We start from the raw sequence: 12,731 nt of genomic DNA on the forward strand, positions 1-12,731 counted from the left end.
CAAAGCTAACGGTGAGGTGGATAGATATAAAGCTAGTCTAGTTTCTAATGGTTACACTCAAAGAGAAGGTCTTGATTAACATAAGACCTTATCCCCAGTTGCAACGAAGCTTACTATCAGAATAGTCCTCATCCTAGCAGCCTCAAATGGATGGGATCTTTATCAAATGGATGTAAATAATGCTTTTTTCCAAGGAGATTTACATGAAGACATTTACATGGATCTCCCTCTTAGTTTTTAAAAAGCTGGAACATCTAACTCTAAGTTTTGCCAACTTAGAAAGTCTTTGTATGGATTAAAGAAGGCATCCAGACAATGGAACATCAAGCTTACTGAAGCTCTTCTCGAAGCTGGTTATTCTCAAAGTACCCATGATCACTCATTGTTTATCAAGAAAGAAGGGGATGATTTGGCAGTCATCTTAGTTTATGTAGATGATCTGTTGATCACTGGAAATTCTTATCAGCTGATTCAATAAGCTAAAACTACACTACATGCTAACTTCAAGATGAAAGATTTGGGAAGTCTACAATATTTCTTGGGAGTTGAAGTTCTAAAGTCCAAAGATGGAATCTTGCTAAATCAGAGGAAGTATGCCCTGCAACTCATTTCAAAAGCTGGTCTTAATGGAGCTAAAATTGTAAGCACTCCATTAGAATTCAACTACAAGTTGACTAGTGTGGAGTTTGATCAACATCTTGGCACTGCCAATGATGCGGAGGTAGAAGATATTACTTCCTATTAGAGTTTCATTGGCAAGTTGTTATATCTGACCATTACCAGACCTATGTTTCAGTGTACAAGTTTTAAGTCAATTCATGCAACATCCTAAGGTATCACACTGGGAGGCAGCACTTAGGATAGTTAGATATATCAAAAACTCACTAGGTCTTGGTGTCTTACTCAAGAGAGGAATAAGTCCTACAACACTTACAAGTTATTGTGATTCTGACTTGGCGTCATGTCCCAACACAAAGAGGTCGGTGAATGGTTATATGGTAAAACTTGGAGACTCCTTAATATCTTGGAAATAAAAAAGGCAACAAACGATTAGTAGAAGTTCCGCTGAAAAAGAATATAGAAGTTTGGCATCCCTTGTTGCAGAATTGGTATGGCAGGCTAGGTTACTTAAGGAGCTGCATGTTCCAATCACTTATCTATCTCTGTCTTTACTGATAGCAAGTAAGCCATTCAAATTGGTGAGAATCCTATACTTCATGAGCGGACTAAGCATATTAAGATTGATTGTCACTTCATCAGAGAGAAAGTGAAAGTCAATTTCATCAGCCCTCAATATCTTTGCACTACCTTGCAACTAGCAGACATTCTTACTAAAGGTCTTGGTGCCCAATAACATCATCTCCTTTTGACCAAACTTGGTGTGTTAGAGATCTTTCACCCTGCAGTTTGAGGGGGTGTATTGAGCTACTACTGCTGAGTTGTACAATTAGCTTGCAACTAGTAGGTTGTTAGAGTTTGCTAGAGTGGTCATGTGCTAATCACATATGGCAGTTGAGATTAGTTAAGTCAGTGCTACACTTCTATAATAGAAGATATAAGAGGTGCACTAGTTTAGTTTTCAAGTTAAGAGAGAAAACACAGTATAGGAACATGTAAACTCATGAGTTTCTTAATGGAGTTTTAGCTTCTGCTTCTTTTCAATTTAGTGATTGTGTAGAAGTTATCAGTGAGGCTATGTACAATAGACGCATGTTATCCAACCTTTTTCCAAACTCCTTAGTGTACGGGACTTGTCGATACTTATTAAAGTTTTTTAACATTGAATCATGAAAATAAATGTAAATGTAACATTATTGTTTCATAAACTGCTTAACATTACTAATGAATTGTATGACTACAATTCAAGCCTTTGTGTAATAATCACTTCCTTGCATCTATAAATTTTAGTCTGTTCACTACATTGTAATAAATCCTTTTGCAGAGACCTCAAGCCCAACTTTTGAAATTACACTAGGTATGTTGGTGAGACCGCAATGCTTCTAAGATAAACACATTAACAACATAAGTTACTGATATCTTTCACATAGTTCTTGAGAAATGCTTCTCGAGAACTGGCCATATCTATTGGGACTTGCTTTCAAATGCAATTAGGACTTTAAACCTGCAAGTTGTAGGAGGACAATTGTGTTAAAATAAAACGATTCGCATAGTTACAAACATAACAACAACAACAACATACCTAATATAGTCATAAAAAGTGGAGTCTGGTTTAGAATAATAGCGTTGTGTAGCATGTTGTATTTTTGTGACTTAGAGTTATGTCAATGCTCATATGAGAATTTTAAGCTGAATGGAATGAATATGATATTTATAGGGAATAGTATAGTTAAGGGATATTCGAGAAGTGTACTAAGCTTCAAATTAAGAAGTTGTATTGCCAAAGTTCTGGTAATTCTATCCTAATTTAGGAGTTATATGTCTATATTTCAGACTGCAGAGTAGTGTCAATGTTGTGATTTCCTCAGTGGGATGTCTTGTGTAATCCATTCCCAAGATTTGTGGCTCCCAATTACTGTTAGAACTTACCTCTTCAATGACTACTCTGAACTCTTAATATGAAGTCGCTAATGCATATTGTGACCTCCCACTACAATCCCAAAACGTCATTCAAGCCTATTTTATAACCACATGTTTACTTCAAGGAAACCACCCATAAATACATACTTCACATAGTTTCTAAACATACACACAAACTTTTCCACTAACCATCACATGTATCAAAGATTGGCCCCAAATCTTACTTCATACTTATGGCCTTATCTAAACAAACGTACTATGATCTTCCATCAACAAGAACATTTACATCATCACCACTATCATTGCATAGGGAGGGCCACTAAAAACTTAAAACATAAGACCCTGAAGCATGACAAGATTTTTATACGGGACTGAGCACACTATAAAGAGTGAGTACATGCGTCATGAGTTGCATGACCTCAACTAGAGTTCCTAACACAAGGAATGTGATTCCAACTACTTTAATGAATTAGAACTCATTATCTTGGAACTGGAAGAGTACGTGACTCTCTATCATATACAGGAATCATGAACTACAATCACGGAACTGGATCGTAAGGCATGAGTAAGCATCCGAATAACTAAAAAAAAATACTGAGGTAGGAATGCGTTGAGATTCACCCTCACTTTCTGACGTTCTAAATCATACTACATCACTACTAGAATCTAAGAGACTTACTTGGTCATTCGTTCTATCATCTATCCCTTAGCTTCAAGTCATTATCTAGAGTTTGGGAGATCCCTTACCAGATTCTAGCTAAACTACACTTACTGCACTCTAGGGTCTGAAAGAAAAAAAATGACAATACATGCATATCGTAAACTTAACCCGAATGACTACCTTCTGGGACACACTCAATCTTTCCATAGCCACCAATAGTCATAGTATAATGCTTGCACACATATTTCTATTGGTTCAACCTTCAAAACTCAAACTTAGATTGTAACACTTAACATGGCTATTTAGATCACCATATACCATCTAACTAGTCTTTCTCCACTTAACAATTCAATGGTACAACTAGCCACACAAATTATGTAATAGTCTTAGAAAAATATACCGCAACCTCATATCACCTTGGCATACTTCTACACCATACCTACAACATTATACTTTATTACAAATTAATTTAAACTTAAGCAATTGCATACACCGTTCAAGCCTATTAGATCACTTTCATATAACTAACATCATCGATCAAGAAATCTTCACATCCACCTTTATGAACTTCAACTGTTCAAACTTAATGTCTAGTGCTAAACATGATTTTACAACCCAACCTTACGCATGATTCTCATTTGGAAACCATGAAATAAACATTAAGAAACAGTAGTACACTAGAACTTCATAACAAAAATAATCGACTTTGACCTTACGGTCTTCCTTATGATAACTCATTAGAACGTACTATTTCAACACATCAAGCCTACTAATATTTATTCCCACAAACATACATCATTAATCTCATGCCACTATTCTTACATCCATACCCTACATTAAATTCAAGCCAATGGTCTAGCATCAATCATCTACCACCAATGACGAGTGCAACATAATATACTAATCCATCAAATTGGAGCATTCAATCCCAAATACTTCAAAATCTGCTATATACCTTCTCATAAGTAGTACTAGTTTACAACTACCAATAAAAGAAGGTCAAGGGGTAAGGTTACATAATAGACATGATCAACCTTAATCTTATATTATAACCCCATACAATTTTTTTTTACTTATATGGATTTCTCCGCTCATACTTACTCACTCAATCATACATTTAGACTGGCTTCAAATTTCTCAAACAACCATGAGTCTATAATCATAACTTACTCGCTAATATAGCCATTTTCGCATTCAAGCAACCAACAAATCACCCTGACTAACAACTCCTTCTCTACCTTATACTAAACTAACTCACAAGGACAAATCATCTCTTTACCGGCTCAATCTCATACAACCAGATTTAGCTATACATACATTAAACCTACACAAGAACAACAAGTTGGACAAAAAGTTGCTAGTGAATCAAAATAGGCTTCACACGGCTTCACTAGACTTTGATTTTGTATTTTGAACAAGAAAATGGGATGAATGACAAGTCAACTATTCTAGTGAATCGAAAGAGCCCCTCACGGCTTCACTAGACTTTATGTTTCAACAACACTTTGATGACAATATTTCATGAGATAGAGTTTAATACGCAATATTCAATGAACTAAGAATACACATCTTACTCTGTAGAAATAAAATCGGAGTAAAACACTTCCTCTATAGACTACTATACTATCCACACATGCTGCTAGCTACCAAATTAGTTTATCACTATAAAGAGGTAAATCGTCCTCACTCTGAAGCACTAACGGACTCTTCTCAAGTCCTTGCAAAAATCTTAGATGATTCGATCAGAACGAACCATACCATTTAGACTCTAAACTTCTATACTTGAATCGAACCAATGATGAGACATGTGTGAGAATGTCCGAGTAAGGAAAGAATCGGGATGACTTTTACTTTCGTATGGGCGATACCATAGCATGAATTTGAGTATGAAAGAGGAATATTCTGACTCTATTGCATGGACTAGAACATGAAGAAAAAGATACATTCCTAAACGCCTAGTAGCCTCCTGCTTATAAGTGTGGCGCGCTACACACCCATAACTCTACCTGACATGATTTAGCAGACACCCTAGGACCATGAACCGTGCTTTGATACTACGTTTGTCACGACCCAAACCGGGGCTTTGGCCGATGAGCATTCCAAACCATAAAGGCTCAAAACACCCCGATCTGTCTGATAATCATGCACATAATTCATGACAAAAGAAATGCGGAAGAAACATAATATAACGGAAACATGGTCAAGAATCATATGAAAACGAAAATAGAGAATAGTGTCCCACAATCTAAATCAACATCTCTAAAACCGTCTACGAAATCTCTACTACGTGACTAAAACAATGTCTAGTTGAAAACTGGGACAAGGCCCCTAGCAGACCCAAAACTAATAAATGATAAATGAAATAGCAGACATCAGGCCTTCCGAAATATAGAAGGCTTACCACTTGATTCTGTGATCTGTCAGAAGAAATTTACTGGGTATCTAGACCCCTAGACTGTGCCTCCGAACCAGGGAGGGAAGGGGGTCAATACAAATGTACTGGTACGAAGAGAAATCAAAACAGAAGTATAATATTTTTACACAATATAGGTGAGGGACATTATAAAGTAGTTTCATATCAAATCATTTGAAAACACATGGGCATAATGTAATTGTTTTCAATAACAATGAAATGCAACTGAGCTAGGTGGAATACCCTACATAATTTACACCAACTATCAATCCTCGGTTTCCACCGAGATTAGAGTATAAGTGAGGGAGAGACACACAAGACCATGAAGCATGGTGTCTCGACCCAATGGTGGTGCCCAAGATCACTTAGCCTGGGCTCCTACCTATAATCCCAATTTGGGAATGACATAGATTCAAGTACTCAACATCACTTAGCCTTGTACGAAATTTCTGTGTCGGAAAACACGATTTCCAGCGATGAGCCCTTACACTCAAACGCATTCTTCGGGCATCCACCTATCTCATGTAAAATCAATGCATTCAAATTTTGTTCAAATCTATCACATGTCATACTCTGTAGGGTATTGTCATACCCGAATTGCAAGAAATCAATATCACACCATTCTTCTTATTCAACCATTGTATTCAACATGAATAACCTTCTCATTTTCAAGTCAAAATCATATCAATTCTCAAAACATTTCATGTCATGCTCTTCAAGATGTTTTCAAATAATTTACATCATATGAACATTGAAAACAAATTCACATCAAGAGAGGAAATTTCATATCATTCATGCTCTCAAGTTAATATCTTTTCAGAATACATGCATATACATATATCATATAGCAAATCACTTTGGGAGTAGGCCTAAGGGACAAATCAATATCATAAAATGTTTTAAAACATAATCATATTCGTAATTTCAAAACTCCCATTTGAAAACATGAATTTTTAAAACCCATTATATTTTTGAGATAACCCCACATACCTCGATTACTATGAATATTAGATGCTTCTTGAAGCCTATGTTGAGAGGATTCCAAATATGTAATTAGTTTCTAAAACCCACAGTTGAATCTTGAGTTGCTTGGGTTTTTATTTTGAAACCCTAGAGAGAGTTCTTGAACAATTTTGATGAATGAAGGTGTATTTTAGGGTCTTTGGGAACTGAATTTCATGTTTAGGGATAAGTAAGGGTGGAAAAAGACCATTTTGCCCCAAAAACGGAGTGTTTAAGTCACCTGAAATCTTTCCATAGGCGCTGCCTATGCTATCGTCTATGTTTACATAGGCGCTGCCTACTATTTGAAAGGCCATAACTTCTTGCTCGGGTGTCGGATTTTAGCAAAATTGGTATCGTTGGAAAGCTAACTCAAAGACTATCATTTGACAAATAGTAGGCCCTCTAATTCGACATATAAAGAGAGTTATGGTCGATGGAATCTGACACAAATTACAATGTCCACTAAAACTTAATCGATCGAAATAGTTTCAACTCATCCTTGAGTTGAAGGACCTCTTGGTCTAAATTCAAGCATGAATGGATTCACATACTATGCAAATAATTAACATGCCATATTGGAATAGGAGTTATGGCTTCGGGATTATCAACGCATCGAAATCATAGTTTTTATAATGCCCCGAAATGCGGGGTGTTACATAGGTCATGAAATAGTTATCCCAATTATGTTTGAACTTTCCAGTTTTGAATAGTTATGGAATCTCTATGGATAGAACCAAACCTTATTCTGAATGGTAACTCAATACTTTTTGCAAATCAAATGTAGTCTTGATAATTGAGTCATGTTCAATTGTGCTCCTAAAGCTGGAGATTTTTTTTGATCCTCCACCCTTATCTTATTATTTTTTTATTGATTTATTAGGTCACAAAATATAAGTGTCAGGCAGCTAACATGTATTAAAAAATTGGTGATTGGCACAACAAATTGGCCACGGTCTTTTTTTTTAATATATCTTTATATAATTGCATAAGTGACATCTAGGATGTGTTATGCAGACCTTTGCTAGTGCCTCATGGAGGTAGAGACGTTGTTTTCGATGGACCCTCGCTCAAATGCAATTCAGAAGAAGAACATGACAACAAAAATAGTGTTCTTTATTTTTAAAATATAATAAAGGTATGTATCTGCATAGTCATCATTTAATAACTTTTAATCTTAAAAAAACAGTTGATGTGTTGTTCCATTTAAATAGTAAAAGCACTTACCCCACATGCAACAATAATTGAAGTTCTCATCCCAATTTATCAAAAGGCAAACACTTCGTTAGACACTCAGAGAGGTATGCCATTTTTCTCTTGATTTTAATCTTGATTACTTGCTACTATATCTTTTTGTTTTTATATACTCATATTTGTGTTCTTTATAGTATTTTGTTGCAGTGATCAGTTCCTTCTTCCCAACTCTCTTTCTGTATTCCCAAACAATCATTGAAAGGTTAGTTTCCCTTAATTACTCATTTTTCTGAGTTAATAACTGTTAATAACTCATTTTTGAAATAGAGTAAAAAACTAAAGTACGCCATTCTTTGTCAAGCAAAGGAAATATCTGTTTCCTACAAGTATACGGTGGAAAACCAAGGTCCATTTGAATTTGTTTGTCTGAATTTGACATGACATGAAGTTGAAGAAAGTAAAGAAGATTTTTGAATCTTGTAGTCTTAGACTAAAATGTCCTTTAATTTTATCATCTGACTTTCTAGAAAAGTTAGAAAATCCCACAAGTGGGGTATCAGGAGGGTGAGATATATACAAACCTTACCCCTATCTTTGCAATTACACGAGTGATTATTTTTGATAAACCCTCGTGCAAGAAAACCATTTTACTTTTGTGATTGATTGAGACTATCTGAGAGTTGGATGAAATAGTTAAGAGATTTTTGCAGAACTTTTTGTGCGTGTCTATTATTAACCGGTAATTATATGTTATTTCCTTTATTAATTATTTCCCTAATCTTTAACCAAATTCAAAGAGTTAGAGATTAATAGATTAAACTATCAAAGTGCAAAATCATCTGTACTAACATAACTGACCTGAACATGAAACAGACTATTAAATCGCCTGATCTTGTTTAGTTTATGCTTGCGTTTTTTGCCAATCTGTGTATCACGGTATCTCTAATAGCATTGACATCTTGCAACCTGCAGCTTTCAGGTCATAGTCACACAGGACAAAAATGAGAATACAGTAGATATGGCTCATGCAAGTGTGGCTTCTCTTACGAGAACAGTAGAATCGCGCTTGACATCCAATTCGCCGATGCAATCTCTATCCTTTGATCACAGAGAAGAATTTTGCACTCTTCATGAAAAAGTTAGTTCGTTGGAAGTATTAGTCAAGAACTTTGAGAAAAGCAATGTTTCTGGGGAACTGACAGATTTGGAAGTGCAGATAAAAAAAGTTGCAAATATTGTTGAACAAACAATTCAACTAGGAGTGACTGAAGCTGTATTGGCAAATGATGAAAATCTGAGAGAAAAGGCACAAGAGAGGATTTCTGATAGCCTGCAACAAGTAGCAGAGGACATCGATCGTATCTGGAAAGAGTCAACAAATATTCAAGATAAAGGGAACGTGATGAATTTTCAATGGTTCAAGATTTTTCAATGCTTCATGATTTTTCAATGGTTCAATATTTTTCAATGGTTCAGCAAAACATCAAAGGAATACACAAATGTTGAGAACAGTATGGTTGGACGTGACGATCAAAGGAAACGGTTGGTAGAAGATCTTACGAGAATCTACTCTGGTGAACCCAAAGTAATCCCGATTGACGGGATGGGAGGCATAGGTAAAACAACCTTAGCGAACGAAGTTTACAATCATGAATCAATTCTACGCCATTTTGATGTTCGTGCCTGGGCTACTGTATCTCAACAGCACAACATAAAGCAAATTTTGCTGAGCCTTCTGCAATCGACGATCAAAATGGATGACACGGTTAAGACGAAAGGTGAAGCAGAGCTAGCGGACATGCTGCAGAAAAGTTTAAAGAGAAAGAGGTACTTTATTGTCTTGGATGATATCTGGAGTTGTGAAGTGTGGGATGGCGTGAGGCAATGCTTTCCAACTGAAGACAATGCAGGGAATAGAATATTGTTGACTACCCGTAACAATGAAGTAGCCTGTTATGCTGGTACAGAGAATCTTTCTATGCAGATGGATTTCATGGATCAAGATGAGAGTTGGAACCTTTTTAAAAGTGCCGCATTCTCAAGTGAAGCATTACCATATGAGTTCGAGACTGTTGGGAAGCAAATCGCAGATGAATGTCACGGGTTACCACTAACTATTGTCGTGGTTGCTGGAGTTCTCAAATCTAAAAGGGCAATAGAAGATTGGAGAACTGTTGTGAAAGATGTCAAGTCACTTGTCACAAATGATCCTGATGAACGATGTTCACGTGTGCTTGGGTTGAGTTACAATCACTTAACTAGCGATCTAAAGACTTGTCTACTGCATTTCGGAATTTTTCCAGAAGACAGTGGTATAGCAGTGAAGAAATTGACGAGATCATGGATGGCTGAGGGGTTCAGTTGGAAAATGATTTGGAAGGAGAGGCTGAGAAGTGTTTGCAAGAGCTTGTCGATAGATGTTTAGTCCTCGTCTGCAAGAAAAGTCTAGATGGAACAAAAATTAGATCATGTAAGGTTCATGATCTAATATATGACCTGTGCGTGAGAGAAATTCAAAGGGAGAACATTTTTATTATGAACGAAATTGTGTTTGGAACTCAGATGTGAATCATGTTCCTTCAGAATGCCAATCTCTCATGCAAATGCAGCCCTTTAAGCGCTTGATTGGTGATGAAATTGATTCTTCACCCTGTGATCTTTATAGGGCTCTTCTTACCCCTGTACATCATCAGTTGAGATATCATGACAACAACAATCTTTTGAAACGAACCCGTTCTATCTTCTCTTTCGGTGGTTATTTTTCATCTTTTATTCTCAACTCAGAGCTTATTCATTTCAAATTACTCAAAGTCTTGGAGCTAAGACACATAGAGATTGATAATTTTCCTGTACAGATACTAAGCCTCATCTGGTTGAGGTACCTAGAATTGCTCTTCCGCGGGGAAATGTTTGACATACCTCCAGAGATTTCCAGGTTATGGAATCTGCAGACATTCAATGTTAAAGGGTCTAATCGATCATTTGTAACTTGTCTAATGCAAATTTGGGGACTAATGCAATTAAGGCATCTCAAACTGCCCACATTTTATTTGCCAGATTGCCCAAGTGGATCTGTTGACAAAGGAAGGAACTTGGATTTTTCAAACTTATAAACTATTTCTTAATTGTCTTCACGTTGTTTCACGAAGGAGGTTATTATGGGGATTCACAATGTCAAAGAATTAGGAATCAGTAGATATGGAAATGTGACCGACTTTAATGGGCTTCTCAATAATCTTGTCCATCTGCAGCAACTTGAAACATTGAGTGTTACAATTTGTTGTAACCTTTTGCCATCAAGTGCAAAAGCTTTTCCAGCAACGATCAAGAAGTTGAATTTAAACAGTACTTATCTAAGTTGGTCGTATTTTGACATCATAGCTGAATTTCCTAACCTTGAGTTGCTGAAGTTGATCGACGATGCTTGTCTTGGCGAAGAATGGCATCCAAATGTTAAGGGATTTATTCGATTGAAGCTTTTGTTAATTGAAGATAGTCGTCTCAAGTACTGGAAAGCCACAGATGGCAACTTTCCTATCCTTGAGCTCCTCAGGATTAGAAGTTGCTATTATTTGAAAGAGATACACATTGAGTTTGCAGATATTAACACACTACACTGATTGAGTAAAGAGACTGTCTTCCCGAACTTGAGGAATCTTCTGCACGAATTCAATAAGAACAAGAAGACCTCGGAAACAACCCTGTGGATGTTCGTATCTTCCATCGGAAACAACGCTCAAGAAGTTGAAGTTGGAAAGAACTTTTCTAAGCTTGTCATACTTTGACATCATAGCCAAGTTGCCTAACCTTGAGGTGCTGAAACTGATGTTTAATGCTTGTGTTGATCCACAATGGTATCCAAGTGTTAGGGGATTTAATAAATTGAAGCTTTTCTAATTGAATTTAATGATCTCATGTACTGGAAAGCCACAAATGACAATTTTCCTGTCCTTAAGCGCCTCATGATTTGAAGTTGCCATCATTTCAAAGAGTTACCGATTGAGTTTGCAGATATTAACACACTACAACTGATTCAGTTAAAATGGTGTACTTGGTGGATATATCTAATTTGAAGACAATAGCCGAGTTTGAAGATTATCTAATTTAGATCGGCCATTTGGAGGTAAAACAGTTGTACTTGGTGGGGACTTTAGACAAATTCTACCAGTCATTACTAAAGGTAACAGAGAGGATATTGTAAATGCTAGCGTTAATTCTTCATATTTGTGGGCTAACTGTCATTTGCTAAAGCAAACAAATAATATGAGGTTAGAAGGTAATCATGTAGAATCAGATTTGAATGATCGAAAAGAATTTGCAGATTTGATTTTAGTAGTAGGAGATGGTATAATTGGTAATTCAGTTGATGGAATTGGAAAAGTTTCTATTCCTGATGATCTTCTTATCAGTGATTGTGAAGATCCAATTACTGCCATTGTGAACAGTACATACCCTGATTTTTTTTTCACATTGCAGTAATTTAACATACCTACAGAAAAGAGGAATTCTAGCTCCCACTCTTGACATGGTAGAATCAATCAATGAGCATATGGTATCGCTCAATCAAAGTGAAGGTACAACGTTCTTCATTTCTGATACAATATGTATTACAGAAGACACATGTACAGGTTTGGAATAATTACATACTCCTAAATTCCTAAATACTATAAAATGCTCTGGAATTCCAAATCATGCCATCACTTTAAAAGTTGGTGTACCCGTGATGTTATTGAGAAATATAGATCAATCTTCAGGGCTTTGTAATGGAACAAGATTAATCATCACTAGAATTGGAAATTGGGTTGTCGAGGCGAAAGTCTTATCAAAAAATATGATTGGACAAAAGTTTTTTATACCAAGAATGTCACTGACTCCGTCGGATTTGAGAATACCCTTTAAGTTTCAGAGAAGACAATTTCCAAT

At 36.2% G+C, this 12,731-nt stretch overlaps 1 protein-coding gene across 1 annotated transcript; it reads left to right on the top strand.

The window, feature by feature from the left end:
• Nucleotides 1-508: 508 nt before the first annotated feature.
• On the top strand, nt 509-10,347 carry LOC107841139 (putative late blight resistance protein homolog R1B-16). Its single transcript, XM_047396398.1, has 3 exons — nt 509-721; nt 8,003-8,070; nt 8,781-10,347. The coding sequence occupies exons 1-3, from the start codon at nt 509-511 to the stop codon at nt 10,231-10,233; spliced, it is 1,734 nt and encodes a 577-aa protein (XP_047252354.1). The 3' UTR covers nt 10,234-10,347.
• The last annotated feature ends 2,384 nt before the right edge of the window (nt 10,348-12,731 follow it).

The sequence above is a fragment of the Capsicum annuum genome, chromosome 9 (genome assembly GCF_002878395.1).
Source record: "Capsicum annuum cultivar UCD-10X-F1 chromosome 9, UCD10Xv1.1, whole genome shotgun sequence".
Classification (NCBI taxonomy): domain Eukaryota; kingdom Viridiplantae; phylum Streptophyta; class Magnoliopsida; order Solanales; family Solanaceae; genus Capsicum; species Capsicum annuum.